The sequence below is a fragment of the Camarhynchus parvulus genome, chromosome 8 (genome assembly GCF_901933205.1).
Source record: "Camarhynchus parvulus chromosome 8, STF_HiC, whole genome shotgun sequence".
In the NCBI taxonomy this organism is placed as follows: domain Eukaryota; kingdom Metazoa; phylum Chordata; class Aves; order Passeriformes; family Thraupidae; genus Camarhynchus; species Camarhynchus parvulus.
Window position 1 is genome coordinate 11,613,022 of NC_044578.1, and position 22,630 is coordinate 11,635,651.

At 37.9% G+C, this 22,630-nt stretch overlaps 2 protein-coding genes across 6 annotated transcripts in view; one reads left to right on the forward strand and one right to left on the reverse strand.

Annotated features, from left to right (window-relative positions):
- Positions 1 to 3,981, forward strand: part of AK5 (adenylate kinase 5) — a 98,369-nt gene extending 94,388 nt beyond the window's left edge. For both annotated transcript variants that reach the window (XM_030953965.1, XM_030953964.1), the window contains exon 14: positions 2,597 to 3,981. In XM_030953965.1, the coding sequence (XP_030809825.1) occupies positions 2,597 to 2,704 (108 nt within the window). In that variant the 3' untranslated portion in view covers positions 2,705 to 3,981. The remainder of the gene's footprint in view (positions 1 to 2,596) is intronic.
- Positions 3,982 to 3,998: 17 nt separating this feature from the next.
- ZZZ3 (zinc finger ZZ-type containing 3) overlaps positions 3,999 to 22,630 on the reverse strand; it is a 57,475-nt gene continuing 38,843 nt past the window's right edge. For 3 of the 4 annotated variants that reach the window (XM_030953960.1, XM_030953962.1, XM_030953961.1), the window contains 10 exons: positions 20,747 to 20,885; positions 19,205 to 19,352; positions 19,005 to 19,123; positions 18,625 to 18,696; positions 18,371 to 18,472; positions 17,304 to 17,399; positions 13,042 to 13,194; positions 10,112 to 10,246; positions 7,473 to 7,573; positions 3,999 to 7,112 (listed from right to left, as the gene is read on the reverse strand). In XM_030953960.1, the coding sequence (XP_030809820.1) occupies positions 6,968 to 7,112; positions 7,473 to 7,573; positions 10,112 to 10,246; positions 13,042 to 13,194; positions 17,304 to 17,399; positions 18,371 to 18,472; positions 18,625 to 18,696; positions 19,005 to 19,123; positions 19,205 to 19,352; positions 20,747 to 20,885 (1,210 nt within the window). In that variant the 3' untranslated portion in view covers positions 3,999 to 6,967. The remainder of the gene's footprint in view (positions 7,113 to 7,472; positions 7,574 to 10,111; positions 10,247 to 13,041; positions 13,195 to 17,303; positions 17,400 to 18,370; positions 18,473 to 18,624; positions 18,697 to 19,004; positions 19,124 to 19,204; positions 19,353 to 20,746; positions 20,886 to 22,630) is intronic. The other variant, XM_030953963.1, reaches the window with a different exon arrangement.

Consider the following 22,630-nt stretch of genomic DNA (forward strand, 5'->3'; position numbering starts at 1 on the left):
TAGATTTGTTGACAGAAAACTTAATTGGTTGGTTTTAATGACAAAAGGAGCAATATTGTACTATAGGGATGGTTACTCCAGTAGTTTTTCATATGAGCTCATTAAATTTCTCTGTATTTGAAGTTACCAAAAGCAATAGCTGGATTTCAAAACTGTGGAAAACTGTATAAGAATCTTGTTTTATGAGAAGTCAGCCTTAAATAGCCTTGAAAACAGGCCTAATTTATGAGATTTGTTAGAATCTGAGGAAGAGAAATACACAGTTTTTTCTCTGGAGCCACTGAGAGTGTTGTTGAATTACTGTAGTACTAGATGTGAATTATTGGCACATTAAGTTAGTTTTGTGCCACAATGTTAAGTTAGTTTTATGAATTGGGCCTTTGTTATTTAGGAGGCCAGCATGGGAAGCACTGGGGCTGTCATTAGTCAGGCCCATCCATATTTTATTGCTGCTGTTATGAAGTCAGCATTCCATCCCATCATAAAGGGTGGTGTTTCCATGCTTAAAGAACTAATTCTTCATCACAACTCCCTAGATCTAGACCTGAGTAGCAGTCCCAGTTCTAAAGAGGTCACCAAAAAACCAGTGGCAATCAGCTGTGCTGATAAGATTAGATCAGTTAGACAGGGCAGAAGTATTTATGAAGTAAAAAGATGATAATAATAATACATATTAAGATAAGAGCTTTGAAATGGCTCTGGCCTTCACCCTGCATGCAGTACATTTCCTGTTGGAGAGCCATATGAAAATAGTTGTCTTGGCAGTTGAGATAGGCCAAACAAGGTGTTTTATAGGAGCTGAGATGGAAGTTGCTGGTTTTGTTTTAACTGGAGAAGACAGACATTTGGTTCAGAATGGTTCATCACCCCCGTTTTCTCTTTGCTGCTAGTAAGTCCCCCCCACTTCTAAACACTTCTGAAAGATGTGCAGCCCTTGTGGGAGAGCTGCCCTTTCTGAGGCATCAGCACGTGCCTGCCTCTGCCTCAGGTCTACAAAATAATGCTGCTGCAGCAGCAGCAGCAAACAGCACCATGAAGGGCAGTGAGGGGACCGAGGGAGGTGGCCAGGGTGCTGAGCACAGCTCAGCTCACACTGTCACACACTGCTGCAGTGGGCCTGAGGGGACAGGCCCAGCCAGGCAGGCCTCCTGAAGGCTGGCCTGCCTGGGCACCAGTGCTGGAGCTCTGGCTGTGGAACAGGCTGGTGAGATGTGCCAGCACTTCCCACAGGATACAATGGGGACTGAACTTCTCAGCATCTGCAGGCACCACCAAGAGTGAAAGCCAAGCTCTGGGGAGTGCCTGCAGTCCCTGCTTCAGCTCTGCAAGGAGCAGCTGCTGACTCCCACTCAAGACTCAGCACCAAGGGACTTAGATGTACAAGGACTGCAGTCAGCTGTACAGGAGCTGGCTGCAAGACAACATCATATCTGAGCAGAATTTCTTGGCCTACTTAAAAATACATTTATTTGAACATGAAACTCCCTTCATTCTCATGCAGAGATGGCAGAAAATATTATAGGCAAGGATATCCCCTTCAAACACTACAATTGTCTGGCTTTTTAGTCAGCAACTTGGAGATGAAAATGCAGCAGTTCAGGAAAAGATCCTTTCACAAAGTTGTCATGGGTCCATTTAATCTTGTGCAAACTTCATGTCATGCATGCATGAAAGACTAAGTATGGAGAAGCAGAGAAGAATCTTGCTTTTGTGTAAAGACCAAATATCTCAGAAGGCATTTGAGGAAAGGAATAATCAGCAGAAGCATCTGCATGGAGTACACAGCCAGTGTGAAAGCTGTTTCTGTCACTGCTGTGAGGGCTGAAGACAGCTCTCCTTCCTCAGGTGGCACAGCATGGGATGGACATGGAACTCCTTGCTGAGAACAGCTCAGTTCTGCCTCATGTTTTCCAGGGAACACAGACAAGTATTACTGGCTGCAAGTGCCATTCCTCTCTGCTGAAATGCAGCTCTCTCATCTTCAGCACAGGAGTGTAAATTCATCTTGTTTTTGTGAAGTACAGTAATGAGAAGTAGCTTGGTCAGAAAACCGAATCTTTGGGGTGTTCAAGAAAAAAAATTTTCAAAGAAAGTCGAGTTCTTATACCACAAAAGCAGTGCCCTTATAAAAGATAGGGGCAAAGGATGTCATAAAACCAGAACCAGTTCACCAAGTTTCCAAATACAAATGCACTGGAATACACTGATTTGCTAAATTACTGTGGAGTGGCCAAAACCCAGAGTGCTGTGCAGCCCTTCAGAAGGACCTCGCCAGGCTGGAGTGATGGGCAAAGAGCCCTTGGCAACTGTTCTGCATCAAAGGTGTAACTACACTTTAAAACATGAGTACTTAAAGCTCCCTCACTTGACTGATGTACTTTGCTACAGACAATCCAGCCTGCAGAACCTTCTTACAGAAATCTGTGGAAACAAAATGAGTAATCTGGTTTATTAAGCTGCTCCTCTACATTAGAATACTTCTACCATGAAGCAGAACAACTTTCATTTTATATTAGACCAGTTTTTTGTTGCAGTGTTTGGATTCTGAGATAATTCTTTGTAACTTAATCAAAACTGGTTTTTTTGTGCTTCCCAGGTTGATGCAGAAGGAACACAGGAGGATGTTTTTCTGGAAATCTGCAAGACAATTGACTCTTTTCTGAAAAAGGAAGAGGCAGCATTTTTTTCACCAGAAATGCAGTAATGGTGTGTAAGGTGTGTACCCAGCCTTGCTCACGTGCATCCCACAGCCATGATTTGCTGGTCAAAGCAGAGCTGCTTCCTGAGAGGTATCTGGAATTTGTGCACGTGGCATGTTACCCTAGATGAAATCTTAGTTCTGAAAGTACATTCAACAGAAAGTGGTCTGTATGCTAACCCCACTGAGAACTGTATTTTGTTTTCTTGGGTGTTTGCTCTTCATGGGTTAAAAGCAGCAAGGTGAGCAGCAGCTCTGGTTTTGTTTCATGGTCACACACATTCCATGGGAAACGGGGCAGTGCCTGGCCAGCAGGGAGCTCCCCACCCACCCCAGTCACTGTCCAGCAGACTGACAGTAGGGTTATTGCACACAAGTTTCCCATTGATTATTATTTTCTTTTTATTAACAGTATTAATTTTTGCAGTGTCACTTAGCTTGTTCTTGGGCTTTAGTGCCTGAAACCTGTTCTCTGTAACATGCAGCTCTAACAGAGCTGGAATTACTCAAGCTACAAGTTAAAATAACCTTTTCACACATGCCCAGAACACTGTTGCAAGGAGAAAAATTCATTGAAGATACAGCTGAATGTTGTGGAGTCTGTCAACCCATTATTGGGAAGCAGACACCATTTTTTGAGAGAGTCTTGTCTTCTGCTGGGAATGTTATGATTTTGTAACTGACTTCCCAGTTTTGTGAGCTGAGAATGATTATTGTATTGTGTAGTTAAATGTGCAATCCAGTAACGATCCATATTAACAGCACTTGTGCTATAGCTATTAAAGTCCATATGTAAAGTTGGTTATGAGCCAGAACATCTCATGTCATCTCTAAATTTCACTCTGGAAGTATTTCAAATGCAAAATTCAGATCATCATCTGTTGTCTTGTACTGGCATTGCCAAAACTTGGGAAGGTGTGGTGGGGTGGGAAACCAAAAATACAGGAAAATGTCAGGGATTATTTGATTCATATTGCTCGCACCTTTAGTAAGCCATTTATCTGTAATCTGCAAAAAAGTCTGTAAAAGTGCTATTGTATTTCTGTTAGGTTAACTAAAATATTGTGGAGTTTCTTTGGTATACTGACAGCTAAATAAAAGCTTGTTTGACATTGCTGTAAAGTAACTGCATCCTCTTACTGGAACTACTGGATGAATTTACAGTGAAAGTGGGTTGCATGATTGCTTGTACTGTCAAAGGTGTACTTTATGCAGCAGATTTGCATTTTTAAAGTTACCTTTCTTGTAATGAAGACATAATACAAATAAAACATGTACAAAAATGAGGAGTAATTATTTCTGTTACAGTATATGTGGGTTTAATCCTTTTCAAAGCACAGTACATGACTTGAAAATATAGCTCAAATCAGCATGCTTACAGAGTACGTCATTTTTCCAACCAGGGCAGACTCTTCTGTTTCCTTTTCTTCCTTAGCATTTGCCCTGTAGATGCTAATTCAATTATTTTTTAGGGTCTGTTTTACGTATGTTCTTGTCCTTCACATCATGGATGTTCCTTCTTTCCTGGGTCCTTCTATAGCCTACATTTTACCTCTGGTGCTCTAGAAGTGCTTCTCCAGCTCCAGCCACTGCCATTGAGCAGCAGCAGCAGCAGTGCCTGCAGTACCACAGCAGCTCCCCAGGGCAGCTCTGCCCACACCAGCCCTGGTGCACTGGCAGCTGCTGCTGCTTCTTTTTAAAAGTAGAACACTCTGCAGTTACCACAAAGTTGCAAATTCATCTGGATAGGTTTTCTGGAGTATTTTCTATGATATTTAATTACAGTAGAAATTATAAAGTGTGGATTCTCACACTTGTGCAGGATGGGAACAAAGGCAACAATCAGCTGCTATTTTGTTGGGGTTTTTTAAATCAAATTACAAAAATTATTAACCATAGACTTTCAGTTTAATTTTTATTCCTGCTTCTTCTGTCTTTTCTGCGTAAAAAACCCAAAAAATCCCATGCTTGATTTGGTGTTATGTGCATTAGATACCTATTTGCATACGTTCATAAGGTATGCAGGAACAACAGCTGCATATGCATGCATAGGGAAACATTAATATTTATACATATTCAATAAAATAGGACTTATCCAAGACACTCTTGAGTGATTCAGACTTGAAATTATCCTTTGGCTTCCAACCTTGTTCCAAGGATACCAAGATCTTTTGTTCTTTCCAAGCTATCCTAAACTGATGACTATTTTCTCTAATTTACTTTTCTTATTTTATTCCCATAATTTTTTCAGGATATAAACAGAAAATGAATGTTACCACAGATCCTCTTCCTGATCATACACCTTCAACAACTCTAGTTTCCTATAAAGACCATGAATGATGTGGAAAGCATATTTTCATGGTCTTAGAAAGCCTCTCAGAGCAGTATCTTTTCCAATTAAAACTAAAATACATCACGTGAGTTTTGTGTTGTGTTTTTTTAAGGTTTATTAAATTTATCTAAGTATATGAGATACGTGAGATATGCTTACAATATGATACTTGCTCAGTGTTTTCATAACTGTACTGTATCACTTTCTAAATAGATTAAATGCCTACATTCTTTCTTCTGAAGCAAAAAATAGCTACACCTAAAGTTACTGCAAAAATACTGACCAATTTATAATTAAAGTTACTAGGTGCAGCCAGCCAATTATCTTTCCTATTGCCATCTTTTGAAGTCAAATTCGTTTGTTTTCTAGCTAATTGCTCTGAGTATTCTAGCTTCAAAGCAACTGGAAGTTTATTACAGTTATAAAATAATCAAGTGTTTCTGAATCACAAGCTATACATTTCAATAAAAATATATTAAGTAAAATATGTCACAATAATTACAAAGCTTCTCAGACAATGGTATACACTGTACCAAGGCTACTAAAATCTGGATTTTCTGTGGTCTGACAAAGAAGTCTGTGAGTGAGGAGGAGAGAACTGGAATGCTAATCCTGCCAGGCCGGAGCGGGCTGAGCCCCGGGCGGGAGCGGCAGAGGCAGCGCTGGGTGACCGATCCAAATGTCCTGTCCAAACTTTCCATCCTGATTAAAGAGTCAGAACTACACAGAAAGGAAGTCACAGCAAGCATTCTATATATAAACAGACTGTATCCACATAGTTTATTTCTCACAGTTCTCCTGACAATTGAACATTATTTAAGAACATACTGTATACACAGATAAGAAGAAACATACAAAATGTTTTAAATGATGCACAACAAAATCCAGCAGTATAAAAGAATGCATGTGAACCCTTGCTCACTGCTCAGGCTAAATTTAATCACTGTTTAAATAGTAATAAAAATACAATCTTTCATGGATCTTGTGCAGACTACAAAAGAGGAAAAATTATTACCATATATATGATTTATATTAGGCAGTTTTCTTTGATGAGTTGCACTAACAACTCCAAATACAGAGGCAGAAGGCTGTGTATTTTATTTTAAAGGAGTAAATGTTGAGTATTAGAGACTTTACACAGTTACTAGCACTGGCACTTTTCACCATATTTTGTACACATCACATGATCATCTTATATAACATTACATTTAAAAAATATATCTGAGTGACAATTTTATAACATTCACACACCATGAGCTGGTTAAGGAAGCAATGCCACACTTGCCCCCTGTAGTGCTTCACTGTTGGTAAATAGAGTTCGTTGTGGTTTAAAAAAAAAAATTTAAAAAATTGAAGGTCAACATGATTAAGCAGCTCCGATTTAATAAAGGCCCGTAGCCAACCATTGCTGAGACAGTGAGTATTTTTAGAGTACAGCCTAGAAGCAAACACTGTCATTGGTTAAAACCTTGCCTAAAGAAGTCAGTTACTGTGCTGAAAACTATTTCACAACAAAACTGCAAGCTACTAAACTGTTTTTATATAAATACTTCATCTCCTCTGGATCTCATTATAACCAAGTTCTTCAAAGCCTTTGGAATTTACTCTATCTTTAATGTGTGCTCTCATTTCTGGCTCACCCTTTTGTATGTGTTTCTTTTGTTTAGATTCACCACCTAAAAGTGACTAATGTGGTGAAAGAAAAGTCTCCCAGTGAAACCTTCTGCACACTAGGAATGTTCAGCTGCTGTTCAGTGATCTAGAACCATGACAGCTCAAAGCTGTAGTTTGACAAGTACACCCAGGAAGCTGTCATGCTGTGAGTGACATTTCAGGGAAAGCAGAGTCTTTCCAAAATGTGCACAGAATTAACAATGGTGCCATTGTTATTTTTCAAAGAGGATAGTAAACCCAAGTTGGTAGATCTGCTTCCCATGTCATCTATTTGCTGGAAAGTAGTTTGGGTCAAGATAATTGTAACTGGTGCCCTGGGACATGCAGTAGTCTCTGTCTAAAAATGTCTCTGCTCTGTAAATAGGTTCTAACTGGTGATCTTCCTTATGAATCTCTGTTTCATGCAGACTGCAAGGGAAAGAAAAAGATAACAGTTTAAAAGTCAAATACTTTCCTTATATTTAACTTTCAGAAACAGTGATCATATGAACAGATTCAAACCAAACTGGATAGCAGTTCATTCATAAAGTCTAATTCCCCCCTCTATTTAACTGTACCAAACCTACTTGTCCACAGTATTAAAAAAATACATCCAGAATCTGCTTAAAAAATGCATCTCCCACAAAGAGATGCTAAATTATCTTCCACTTTATTCAACACAGGCTATGTGTCCTGTGCTGGAGCAAAGATTTGCACCCTACATAGCAATTCTGCAGCAGAGAGATTCAATCTAATGACAAATAGCAAGTAGAAGCACAGGCTGCTCACCAGTCAGAACAGGAATCACAGAAATCCAAGGACATTTCTTGAGGGCAGTCTTGGCAGTGCCACCGAACCCCCTGGATGGGTTCAATCCCGCAGTTATCACACTGTGGAGCAGAGGCAAGAGCACTGAGAAAGCAGCAGCTGGAGGAGGCACTCCCATGCTAACAGTGCACACCAACTCACCCCTTGGGAATCTCTGTGTGTCCCTGTGCTACTGCCAGCCCCCACAGCTGAATCCTCCTCACCACGTGCATAAAGAAGTCCTCATTCTCTAGGAGAGGCCCTCCAGAGCCCTGAGGATCCATCAAGCTATTGCCTTGCTTTCCACTCCCCAAATGTTCCACCTTGGCACCACCCTGCTCGAGCAAAGCAGCCCAGCCCTGCCTGCAGACTCTCTCATCCTCAAGTGGCTCCAAGAACTGCTGTGACACAACACAAGGATGGGATGCTTCACACAAGCCCAGCCACATGGAATGTCAGCCCTTCCATGGCAGAGGGAAGCAGTAAGACCAGACCAGCAGAGCTTGCTGGGCTGCTGGGGGCTGCAGATCAGGGGACATTGATGCCCTTTCCAACTCAGGAAATGCAGTAACACATCATGGGTGGGCTGGAACTAAAAGCCAGATGGTCAGGAAGGAAGGGGAATAACATGTTCAGAGAAGGAAACAGAGGTCTGGCACTAAAAACTGAGCAAGGCGACAAAAACTAATCCTAATGCAAGAGTGTGGCATGAAGAGAAAAAAATCAAAGTAAAAACAAAACATGAAAGACTAGATGAAAAATTCACAGTGGTATTAGAAGAAAGCCAGACATGTAAAAGTATTTGATCAAAAACAAGAAACCAGGAAAATGGGACTTGCAGGCAAGGAGAGCTTTTAAAAAACCTGAACTATGAAGAGTGCTGCAGAGACAGGACTGAAAAGGAAAATGGAATGTGGGACACAAGCCTGTGCTCCCACAGCTCATCCTCTATCCATCCAGCAGAACCCGAATTGGGGTCTCAGCATCTGTGAAACCCCGTGGCAGAGCAGCTGCTCCTGCCACCACCGAGGCACTCAGGGTTACAAACACCTCACACACAGCCCGGCCACAGCTGCACCCCCTCTGTCCACAGATGGCTTTTGAGTGGGAGGGCTGGGAGTGAGGAGGGACTGAGCACACCAAGAGCTGTTTTTTGAAAACACCAAGTTCAGAATAATGCTAGAACTGAAAAACGGGCTCCAGTTATCTGAAGTTGAGAACCAAGACAGTGGAAAGCCTTGACCACAGTTTTTATGCTCCAGCTCCCCTATGCCCTGTGAAACAGAAATAATACTATGCCTTTCATTTTTTAATGAAGAAAAGAAGTATTTGCAAATTGCTTGGATATTATAGCAGTGAAAGCCATAAAAAGCCCACAAGGGATTCAATAATTCAATATTCAATGCACAGGTTGAATAATGTGTAGTAAATGAGGCCAAAGGCTCTGCAGAACCAAAACTGCTCTCAATGGTTGCTTATTAGGTGAGGTCTGCCCAGCCCACAGACTGAATTTCCTGAGGGAAAACAGCCCATAATCACCTGATTTCTCAGCTTACTATAATGCATAATACAATTAAAGTCAAATGCAAAGAAACTTTCAAACTTTAAATACTTGACACTGTGTAATGTCAATTTACTTCTCAGGATAATTTTATGTAGAAAAAGAAGCTTGTTCTGCCTGATTAAAGCTTCAAATTTTGGGGGGAAGAAAATGCTTATTTAAAAAATCCCCACAAAATGAAACACCAAACATACCATGTCAACTAAAAGAAACAAAAAAAAAGAAGCACCTTGGTGGTCTAATAACTTAAATCTGTCAGTATCAACTGATGAGGCTGTCTTAATTTTACAGTCAATTTGAATTGAACCTTGAACTGTCCTTGCATTCTTATGCAAATGGGTATTAGAAAATAAATCCATCTCCATAACGCTAAAGAAAAAAAACTGTTCCAACAGTTACAGTAACCAGTTAGACAAAAAATCCCTTGCAAACCAGAAAATAAGATTTCCAGTGTGCCCTTTCTTTCATGTTGCCTATTAATGGTCGTTGCTTGGACAACACATCAGTTTAACTTAATGGTTTTTTTCTTAATTTTACATAAACATTGTTTTATGTCCTTGCTTCAACTTTTGTCAGTTATCACTTGATGAGATTGTGAAGTTGCGACCAAAAAAAAGAAAAAACCAAAAAATTAATCTATTACTCTTATCCAAAATCTCTGTCCCTTCTTTGGCCTCAGATGGAGGCAAAATTACTCCAAACTCATAATCAGAAAATTATCATTAATAATCACTGTCAAAACAGAATGTAGTGTCAAATGGAATTCTATCATGATTTAACAAGGCTCTAATACAAGCTGTATTTTCATAGTGTGGTGAGAAAAAGACAGCATGTTTATTAATTTCCATATAACATCAGCATTTAGTGAGAGCTGAGCTACCAGGAAGACTGAATTACATGGGCTGTTTTTCTTAAAGAAATGAGGGAAAACAGACTCAGTGAAGAAGAACTAAGAAACCCATCTTGCTGTATTCAATGAAATCTTTTCAGGAAATTCAAACCACATTCTCTTGGAAAACTACATTCCACTGAGCAACAGAAGAACATCTCTTGCACTAACCTTAAATCCCACGTGCTGCACAAACCCACTTTCTGCATGCATCTGCTGAAGTTTCTGTTTCTTCAATTTTTTAAACTCTAACAGTTCTTTGTATTCGGGTAACTCTCGATATGTTACTGGAATACTCTCTTCATCCTGTTCAAGGTAAAAAAAGCCAGAAAAATATTCTTACTTAGGAATACAGTAACTAGTGAGACATGAATTTGTTCCATAAATCACTATGTATGATTAATAGTGTTCAAGAAAATGATGGCATTATTCTAACATACTGGAAAAATATTTTTAAAACCGTAACACCCATATCCACTATTAACTTCTCACCTTTACTGGTAAGAATAGAATGCAATGAGAAGCACCATGCCATGACTGAAAGAGTAGAACTCACAGTTATCCAGCTCCCTTTACCCCTTTACTGTCTCTTAAGAGCTTATAAAAACAGACTGCTATTTTTTCATAAATTATGAAGCAATTTGTCTCCCTGCAGGCCAGTGCACACATCTTTGCCAGAGAGGTACAACAAATGGTTCTCTCTTTTTCAAAGACATGCAAATTCTGTTTTTTCTCACACTGTTTCCTTCAACAAAGGTTGAAGATCTGCTGAAAAAGGACAGAAGCTCTAATTCTAGTTCAGATGCTCATTTCAAGGTAATGGTTTTATTGTAGCAGCTGTAGTTGGTAGATGTCACCTGTTTTCAAAGATGACAGGTCTTTACTGATGTAGCGCAGTTTTCACATCCTACACTGACAGAAACCTTCAGGTAGGGAAAACAACTACAACTACAGGATAGTGATTAAAATTCTTCTAATATAGCCTGAATGTGTAATTTCCATTTCTTTTTATGAATCTGTGAAGACTGAAGATTCTGTATTATTTAGTAAGTTTATTAAAGGAAGTGAGGGAAAGAAGCTTTACTACATTTCTGAAAGGCCTTATCAATTACTTAATTGCAATTATGAGCCTATATAAAGGACTAGGCTGCAAACTATCAGAAAAAGTTATGGTTAAATGACACAGTTCAGTTGTGTAGTGAAAAGCTACATTTTCTTTAATATAAAACAGAGATTCACCTTCCACACAAATCTCAAAAGCTTTTCTGAGAGCAACTGCCCATCACACAACAACTGGTTACTGAATAAAGTATCCTTTAATAGCTCCCTGTGTGGACAATTCATTCTGGAATAGTAAATAGCTGTGTTCTAGAATAATTATAGACTACTCACAAAATTAAGAAATCATAACTGAAAAGTAAATGAACTCTGCTAGCAATAGTGGGTCTTCACTTGAAAATAACTCATTTATACCAAAATATAATTTTTCAGGAATAGTTATGACTGGTAATAATCAGGCAAATATTTTTGTCTTTACACAGGAAAAGCATGCGGTAATTCCACTGTGAAATCAAAGAAAACCTTTTTCTCCTGCTACACTGCTTTTCTTCTGCTAAATGACACAAAGTATTTTTATCAAAGACAATTACTGTCACTAAGAGATCTGACTTGTAACACTAGAATAGAAGCCTTCATTTTGAATATAGTTTACAATCCCTTTTTGCTTCCAAATTGCTATTATTTTGCACTGATTGTGGGGATCTTTTGGATAACTGAGCTCCCCTGTGTCTTTCTACGTTACTGAAAGCCAGAACTGGATCTATCTGGAAATGTTACTCTAGTGAAGGAAGAAAAGATCATGCCAAATTAAAAAAATGTCACTGTGTGGCACACGACCACTATTATCACTGCTATGGTGCCCACATTAATTATGAGTTAGGGCACCACGACAAAACCAAAATGTTTCAGGAAACTGTTCAGAACAATTAGAAAATATGTATTTAAAGCCAATACAGAATAAAAACATGTTAGCGCAAAAAGAGGTTGCATTGCATCTCTTCTAACATGCATTTTGCTTTCCAGGCCTTTTAAGATTCTTATTGGATTATGCAGAGTTATCTGGAATGGCTGTGGATGAGCTGGAAGACCATCACAGAGAGAACACAGAAAATGAGCACAGATGGGATTTAAGACTAGGAAATAAATAAGTAAATGTAATACTTAAGGAAGACTATGCAGTGCAGGTAAAAAAGTCAGTAAAGAAAATGAATGGACTGATAGTGGGTGGCCTCAATACTTGTGTTATGCAACAAGGTTTTCACACACAAGATGTCACTAGGCTCACAAAAAAAAAATAGAATTAACTAGTCAGGTTCTTCAGTCTAAGGAAAACAGGAAAACCACACTGATTCACACCAGCTGTGAAACTTGCCCAGCTCCCAAGCAGTAGGATATAGTCCTTCTACAATTCTGTATGGAAATGGGAACAACATATGTCTAAATTCCTGTTGTATTATTGCATGGGATAAATTAGGAAAGTAGTACGTTCCATGATGCAGCAATTCACTGGGTTAGGATGTCTACTAGAATTTGCCTCTAAGAATACATAAATATGCTTGCTGATTGCCAATTCACTCTGTTAGTTCACACTTTGAAGTGGATTTTACAAAATTCATAATTAATTCAGCCAGTAGAAGATAAAAAAACCAGTGACGCCAACAGCATTTGAATTTTACCAGGGCTCTATGTAACCTTTCTAAAACACATCTTTAACCAGAATCCCAACTATATCATCTACAGAATTTTCAAACCTCTCTCGTACCAGATCACTTACTAAAAATATGCAACTAGAACTTCTTTAAGATATTTCAGGAAAAAACTGTTTATGACTTAGAGACTTCCTTCCTGATTTGGTCTAAATTCTTTGCTGTCAGAAGCTGTTATAGTAATAATGTATTTATAATTCAAAATGGCTCACAAATCTTATTACAATTTAATACTTCCTTGATGATATTTTATGGTGAAGATCCTTATCTATTAAACACTAAACAAGGTCAAAGTGACAGCAAGCAAGACATTCTCTGACTGATTAAATGACATACCGATACTTCCTCTTCTGCTGCAGTGTCCATATGGCTGTGAAAACTGCATCTGTCATCATCTTCATCCATATAAACTGGAGGTTCATGAGATGTCATGAAAGTTGAAGGTTTGAAAAGATGTTTATTTAAAGGATGCTGCCGTCTACTTGATGACTACAGTGAAAAAATGGTATATTTTTAAAAACATTCCTTGGCTATTATTTAAATAATCCTCATTGATAAAACTGCCTGGAATTTGTTCTTTCACATTAAATATTCTATAATGTTTCCAATTACTTATATTTATATATCTGTACCATAGCTGCAGTTCTTCTCCCCCATAACAAGTGGAATCCAATGAACAGTGCAGTACTTTGGTAGAAGTGCAGCAAAGAAAGAGCCCTTACCATAAAATCCCAACCACCTAAACAGGTGAGACTGACAGCAAGAGTAAAACACAAAATAAGGTTGTTACAGTTTTGAAGACTGAGGACCAGAGAGCAAAAATATTAAAAAACTTCCAACAGTGTGTGAGACTAAGCGAGGAAGTAATTTTGCACAGGTCCAAGAGACAAAAGGTCCATGGCTTGACACTTATCAACTTCTTGTACTTGTGCCTTAGAAAAAAAACCAAGTCTAGACCTATTGTCTAGGTGCAGTAAAGATAAAGCAATTCATTGCAATAAAAAGAGAATTCTAAGAGTTAGAAAGAACTGCTCCCTAAAGGTTTTCATTGCCACTGCAAGGAAAAGGAACATAAAAAATATCAGATGAAATAAATTACTCCATTAGTGCACATCTAGAAACTTTCAACTTTAATGCTGTCTGAAGGTGTAGAATGATGCCAGTTTTAAAAGAATTACTTAAAGGCACTCAGCCCCTATTACTTATTCTCCAGTGGGAGAATATTAAATATCAAAAAGAAGAATTTGGGGTGAATGAAACTGACTCAACCCCTTACTTAGCTGCTTTCCAGACTAGCATTTTGACATTTAATGTCAAAACTTACATTCCTCTACTTTAAAAAACCCTACAGTGTGAATCAAAAATGTAAACATGAAAAGTGTTTTTTCTAACAATCATAAAAGTGAGGATTGTTTTACACAGCTCCTAGCTGCTCATACAGCTAAAGCAGAAGGAATACTTGCAATATAGTTAGTACTTTCTCCTTTTTAGCAAGAGCTTTTATCCCAAAAGGTTCTTGTATCAGTTACAAACCTGTAATATTATAGTACAACCCTTTATCTCTAAAGAGGGATGTAGCCTTATTTTACACTTGTGCACAGTTTAAAAACTAAAGGCACAGATGACAGCAGTGATTTAGATGGAATGCATCTATGCAGACAGAAGTACCAGGAGGAATTGAGATTAGCTCTGTTTGGTCTTAATGGAAGAAATGAAGTCTGTAGTAACAACTGGAAGGTGGTACCTCTGATCTGCAGAGCTACTACAGTGCAAAAACAACAATTTCTTCTAAGACTAATGTACTATATCTATTGTGTTGGATTTTTCCACTTTCTGCCTTATGATCACCAGCTACCTGCGTTTTGGTGCTTTTATGATTCCCCTTAAGACTTCAAACCTCTCTAAAATACATCCATGTATAGATGGCATTTCAGCCTGAGCTGACACAGTAATTTACATATTCTGTTAACAGAAAACAGATCTGCATTCAATACCAGATGTGGAGTCAGGAAAGGAAAAGTGTGACTATGCTCATAGAGCAGCACTGCCATGCACGACAGTGCTGTGACCTACAAATTGAACTCAGGATTTGAATTATCTTCCTTTGGTGAAGAATGAACTAAAATATTACTTAAAAGCAGACAGTTAAAGATCATTTTTCCCTGTGGGAAATGTATCTCTAGATTAGGCTTAAAAGCAGGTGCACTAATGATATTATATAAGGATTAAATTGAAAATGATAAGCCATAATTTAAGAACTGAATACTAGAGTCCTAAGTCTCTGATCCAGTTTTATTTTCACCAGCAGTAGGTAATGGTTATACAGGAAAATAAACTGATGCATCCTGCTTAATTTCCAGTATCATTAGTTAGAAGAGACGTATGTCATATGAGTAGATATACAAAGTTAATTTCAACAAGATGTTTAAAAAGTGAACAGGCTTCTAACCTCTCCAGTAACTGTGTTAAATAAGCATCCTGAACAATCCCCATGGAGAAATGCAAGTATTTTCTTGTGAAGCATCCCTTTTGAGACAAATCTTTACCTTAAAAGATATCTATGTTTCTTATTTTCCCATAGGTATGTGCTTTAAGTATTAGCATCCAGTTTCAAACTTCTATTACTGGCAGTAAAGCAGATCCACTGCAGTTACAGTTGCTCAATATCAAAATTAGGACAGGCATGACCCAGGCTTCCAACAGCCCTTGCATTTCCTTTCTGCCACATTATTTCTGCACTGGAGACTTGGGAGTAACTAACCTGGTATGGTGCTGTCAATCTGTGCTCTAAGCAGACAGCTCTATCACCAGGCTGAGAGCTCAATTTCTCCATATACATTATTGGTTTCACTTTTTCATCTGCTTTATTTCTTACACAGGATACAAACATAACACAGGGATTCTGCTTAATACAAACCAGGGCAGAACGACCTTACTCTTATGACCTGGTAATAAGGATGTGAATCACACTGCAAAAACTGACCTAAGTATTGGATATCTTCTAGATAGAAACCTAAGAAAAATCTGTATGATGGGACTATTACTCTTGCAATGTGAGATTGTTAAGAATTTTACAGAAAATATGTTTTGCTCTTGATTATACTGGGCTTGCCCACAGTGCAATTACTGTTCAAATTAGTGAAAAATACAGTTAACAAGTCCCACATCAACTGATTAAGTCCTCCCAATGTTTATCAAATACAGTCATCTGCTGCCTGACAACATTACACACATTCAGTACTGATGGTCTTTCCAAACAAAATTAACAGGAAAGAACAAAAGGTGTGACCAAGGTAATTGTAAGTGGTAGAGTGACATAAAGAACTCAAACAATTATAATTTTCAGAACTAAATTTTCAATGCCGATTGAAATCAGCCACACAGTATTATGATACTACAGAAATTAACCCCAACTGTTTACGTAATTTGGAATTCTGACAGATAATCTCCACAGTATTTAAGGTATCACTGTTTCCAGCTGGTTTTTTGGTTCTTCTGCCAGAAAGCACTTTTCCAATAGACAAGGTGGCAGACAGTCATGTCTGCACCTTCCCTGCCTCTGTTTATAGAGCACAAAAGTAGATTAAAACCCTGGTGAAAGTAAGATGGTATTACCATGATGGATGGCAAACTGGAAAGGCTCCAATACAAGCACTTACTGTTTGCAGTAACTTCAGAGATTACCTGGAGACAACTAAGGGTGTGTAACACTTTAAATCATTACACACCAGCTGTGGTAGATCTTTGTATCAACCTGTGGACAGCAACTTTTGTTTCTAACCTTGCAAAGAACTAAATCTGCAAGTGTGCCTTTTTGTAGAATCAATGGAAAATTTAATCTATTATTTATCAAAAAACATCATGGATATCTGGATGCAAACCAGTAATGTTACTGCACAAAATGCCACTCTAAGGGGTTTTGAAGAAGTTTTGTAAATACTGAGTAAATTTTAAAAAACCCAAACCAAATAAATAAAACGCCCATGAAACTTGAGACTGTCCTCTTTTACTGTCTATGGACCTAATTAGTATCCAAGAGCACCTTAAAGATTATTTAAATCAAAATATGTGACTGATCTGCACAGAAATTTAGTCTTTGCTTTTGTAAATTATGATTTTTTGGGACCATATTTTTTCTCATCCATTCCAAGATCAGAAAAGCACTGTATTTTAATGGACATTTTGGCCTTAAGCCTATGCCTGAGCTAATTCAGCATGCTCAGTTATACATAATTTTCTATGATTTTATTAATTAGGAGATTACTGTACAGTATGAATTATAGGGCTCCTCATCTTCTTCCAACAGGGTTTTTATTATCACTTCCTGATCAGTTACAGTAAACTTACAAATGAGGAAGAAGTACCCCAAGACCATCATTCTACCCTGTCTGTTCAGCTGCAACCTGAACACTTCACCTTCCCAAGAGCTGTCATTGTGAAACCACAATTAACATCCAATTCACTCCATAGTGCTACTGGCAAAAGAAAAGGATTACCTCATTAAGCAACTTTATTAATCTATTAAAAGTATTACTGATTCCAACTCAACTTCCACATAAATGCAAACAGAAACACAGGATTCTGTAATATTGTCTCACCTTTTTGGAATATAAATATAAGTTTGGTGTTCTTCCTGGAACTGGAATACCAGCTTTAGTCAGTTTAATAAAATATTTCTGCACTCTACTGGCAACCTAGAAAAAACCAACATGCAACAACTCAATGTCAAATGAAATGTAACTGATCTTCAAAGTTCTGCCAGGGTTGCTACGTTGATTCAGAATAACAGGAAAAAAAATCCTCTGGATTCTACTTAGCAACAACTACTCTAACTGGTACCTATCTTGCAGTGCTGCATTTGTGCTATTTCCAGATGCTTTGACAGCTTTCAGAGAAAAAAATTACCCTTCTTTAAAAATACGAAGAAGATCTTGCAAAAATTGTGATAGAAAGAACTTAAGTAGTTTACTTCCTCCTGCAGCTAAACTCCTTATCAATGCCAAATACATTATCCATGGTTAGCACACAGAAAGCAGGTTTCCATTACGAAATAAGCATGTCTATTTTGTCAGATGTGGAGAAATATAGATATGATCAGTAATTAGGAAATCCAGTATACTGAAGTACTGAATTATATTTTTTATCTGAAATACACAAATGAAAAAAGAAATTAAAATACTGTAAACACAGAACATCAGCATTTTTTACTTCTGGTCAAAATTGAGAAATTCTGCCATCTTAGGGGAAAAATTCCAACAAGTCAGATGCAGAAATACTTGGTGTCTCCTCATCTGTGTCCTTCTGTCTGGTATTAACATGTCTGCCCATTCTAGAGTACTGAGGTGCAGGAAATTGGGCACTACAGTGTAACTCAGCCTGAGCACAGTCAGTGTCACTGCACTCACTGTATAGAATTAAACTCACACTGTCGAGATCTAATGAACAATTAGGCTTGTCAACTTTGCCATGGGCTTTGGGGCACATTTAACATTCTGTATTTGAGATCCATTGTTATTGGTGAAATGCAGGCCCTGCTGCTACATTCTTAAAATGAAGGGATTACTGAAAATACACTAAAGAAACTGAATTTTCTTTAGTGATACAAAAAAAAATAAAAGTGAAAATAAGTGAAGATAAACACTTCTGGAAGTGCTTTACATGTTACCTGCTTTGCTGTTCTATTTCCCAGTTCATCTGCTATCTTCTGCCACCGTCGGGACTCCACCTCCTCTGGTGGATACTTCAAAAGCAATTGCTCCAGTTTTTTCTAAATCAACAGTGAAAAGGAATAAATACATTTTTCCAAGTACAGTTATGAGCTGTCAAATATCTAAATACATGATTCTGATCTCTCAGGTGCTATAAACATTATGCTCATGTATGTTGCCACAGCTACAAAATTAAAGAGTTTCCTGTTACCTGTTCCTCTACAGTCCACAGCTGGTTAAAAGTTTCAGGTTTGGTCTCATCACAAAGTCGCCCTCTTATCATCTGCTCAAACAGAGGACATAAAATGGAATATCTGTTTAGAAAAGTTATAGCTGGGATAACTGACTTGAACCCTGTTCCTACTTAAGTTAAACCAAACCCAAACCAAATCATGAAACATCAAAACAAAATTTGTTGAAACCAAAGCTTAGTTCCAAGATCTGAGTACAGGAATGGCATGTCGTCACCAACAGGAACAACATGAACATTTGAAGTAACAGTTAAGACACTCACACTCCATACTCAAAAGAGGAAAAAACCAATAAATTTACTATTTTGCATCTTTTTTTTCTTTCCTTTTGAACAACTACCTGTGGACGACTGTTTGTGGAACCTTCTGGACCATCACTTAAAGGCAAGACAGAGTACGAAACAGACTCTCCATCCTTCTTGGGATCCAAAGGACTTTTTGGTCTTGCAGGGATACCTACTGTAAGCAACACAAAGGAAGAATTATTGAACTTCCACACTGGTCATTTCTTTCTTGTAACACATGCTCACTTTCTTTTACCTTTGTCGAAAATCAGCTTCACTCTCCTACTGTTACGTTTTCGGTTTTTGAACTCTCTCTCGAAGTTTCCAAGGCTAGTGGTGTATTGGTCCCAGGCAATCTCAGGGAGCTGAACAACTCTCTGAGGAAATGGAAGACCCATATCAACCTGAAAAAATAAGAATGAAAAGTAAAAAGCAATATTTAATGCAATCACTTTATATCCAAACCAAAACCTACAAATACTGAAATGTTCCAAAACCCAGTGCTGCTTTTTATTTGGCAGAAGAATGGAAAACCAGAATTTCTGAAGTGCCATGCAGCACAGTTTTTTTATAGAGAAGGTGAGATCTTTCAAGAATTATACACAACAGTGCATATAAAATATGCAGCGGCACGGTCAATGATGGCTTATTGAGCATAAAACTTTAAAGAGTGCATTTCACAGCTGAAATCAGGTGTTTGACACTTCAATAACCTGTTTCTGACTGTCCTTTATTAAACACATCATTAGCTGAGAATGTGCACCTTTCTTAACCCAGGAACCCAAAAGATTCAGAGTTTTATCACCTGATACCTCAACTCCTCCCATCAGAGAAATCTATGCCTATTTTGCACTGATTCTGCTGTCTTCTGCCTAGAACAGAACTCTTGCAAAGCTCACCTCTTTATTTAAAGGTCAACTGCAAGACTATCATTCCTTTGGTCCTTTTTGGACAAAAGTACACCAGAGCACTGGAAACTGTCATTAGTATTTCCCCATAAATAAACTAGCAAATGCAACACTCTTACATCATGCATGCTATTAACAAATCTCAAAACTTAAAAGAAAGACAACTAGTGAAACCAAGGGGCTTACATGTGACCTAGGTATCTACAAACCTAGGAATAAGACAACTATAACTTCATTCTTCACTGAAATACATGTTGCTATCACACTAGAAGGTACCCTTGTTTGCCAGTGGTAGATGCTGCAGTGATACAGGATTCAAGCTGAAAACATTTCTTCAGTACTCCTGTTACTACAGGGGTTTTTAAAGCTTGAAAAGAAAACGTTTCCTTATAGAAACAGATTCTCCCCTATCAGACAATATTCAATTCTGTAATCTGTAACTCGGGTATGTTTTCTAGTGTTCACTTTGGGTTTGGAATAAAAACTACATTTCCTGCTCTTTAAACATGCCCTACCAAATTCATTCAAAACACATTTCATTTCTGAAATGAGAAAGATGATATTTTGAATTTTTTGATCTGATACTCCCAGTCATGTGCAGACTTCAAGTTCTCTTAAAACACCTACACTATAATTCGAAATTCAACAATTTCATTTCTACATACCAAAAAAAAAAGTAAAGGAAGCATATCTGATAAAATCACTGAAGATCTACGTCTTACAGATCTAGTAAGAAAGCAAAGAGCTATTTCTGGTGAGCAGTTAAAAGATTTTAAGCTCATAATTTTTATGCAAGTATATATATATATATTCTTCAATTTCTACAGAGGCTAAATTACTAGTTATTAAAAAAAATCCAAGGAAGACTTAGGAAAAGTCCACAGAAATACCTTCTTCTGGAGTCTTTCCACAAATCCAATAGGATCTTTCAGCGCTTCTCTCTGGTGTCTGCCTAAACTTTCAAGGTCTTGAACTGCTTGAGTACGTTGAGCCTCGAGTACAGCAATCGTCTGTAACAGTCTCTGATAACTACAGAGACAAAGGAAAACATCTCACTGCAATTGCCTTCAAAAGTGACACCCCCCACCTAATCACTAGCCATGGTTATCTGCCAGAACCTACCAGAGTTTCATAGCTTATCTGACCCATTTCATAAACATTTTTACTGAATTAAAGTAAAAATAAATTCATTTTAAGACTATATGAATTTATATAAACCCATAAGGGAAAATATATTTAACTTGCCAGTGGCTTCCTTTAAACCTGTAAATTCTACAGTAGCTGAAACAATATGGTATCAGGGACAACCTATATTCATATTCTCAATAGCTGTAACCAACAGGCTTTGCTTACAAAGTTAAAATACCACAAACAAAATGAGCTAATTTCTCTTCAACATCACCTTCCTTCTACCCCAATACATCTGGCCACCACAGAATTTTAACATCTCCCTCAATCACCCAAACACTGGAGAGGAATGGTTTATAAACACAGCATTTTATAGAAGCCCTACCTCAGAGAAGAATATGAGAATCATTTTTGAAATGTAACAACAAATCAAGGATTAAGTAATTTGCAAAATAAATTCAAACCAGATTCCCCTAAGAATACAGAAGCTGAATGAAAATGTCAGAGTTCCCTCAAACACGCCCCCCCCAGAGTCACAGACAATTTGGGGTGCCTACTTAACAGACATGTTCAAGCATCACTGGTGGGACTGTCATGCCTGTACCCAGTAATGAGTGCATTCCAAACTGGTTTTCAGAAAGCTAACTCAGACTCTGGAAACCATAGGACATTTTAACACAGCCTTTAAAAAAGTTAACTACATTTAATACCTTTTATTAGCTTTAAAGTAACAGTTGCCCACTTCAGTTTCTGAAATCCCATAGCTACCCATGGCCCCTGTTGTTGCAAATTATTATGTATTAACTTTTCTCCTGCCAATGTTTTCTGACATTTCATATTACAACTGTAATTTAGTTCAGTGCAAAATATACATACTAATATCATGTAAGAGTGATTCACTAGTACAGTATTTCAGCATATTTTCTTTCTGTTCCCTTATTGCTAAAACAAAGACAAGCCTGGCACAATTAATTCCATGTGTACTACAGAAAAGATTCATAGTTTACTGAGGTAATTCAAATTTTTCAACTAACTGCACTAATAATTGGGTAAGGCTTTAAGTAGACAGAAGTAAACAGTCTTAAGGCAAAAGACAGGCATTGTATCTTCAAATATTTAAGTTTCTACCTGGACATTAAACTGCTGCCTCTGCATGAGAGAATGTAATCTTCTTTCCACTCAAACATAACATTTACAACAATTTATAAAACATTACTATACTTTTTGAAGTTTGAAACTAAAATACTGAGCTCGTTTAAAAATAATAGGACACGACTCTGTTAAGAATTTATTACTACATACATTTGTCTGCATATATTCAGGTTTACATGGAACCAAGACCTAAAATGCTTGCTTATTAGGCCATTAATATTGAACAGTACTGAATATTTTCACTACTGGGAAAGTACTCCAGTTTCTTCTAATCAAAATAACTCTGCATAAAGCAAGATAATTAATGTGCCTATTTCTCAGCAGGTGAAATACTAACTCTAGCAGCAGCAGCAGTAGCTTACAAAAGTGGTGACACAGATCAGAACTGCCTGGGACAGCAGCAGGGCTCAGGCTGTTCAGTGGCTGCGGATGAAGGTTTTTACCCAGACCCTGCCCACAGCACGTGTGAGCCCTGCAGGCTCCAGGGAAATCAA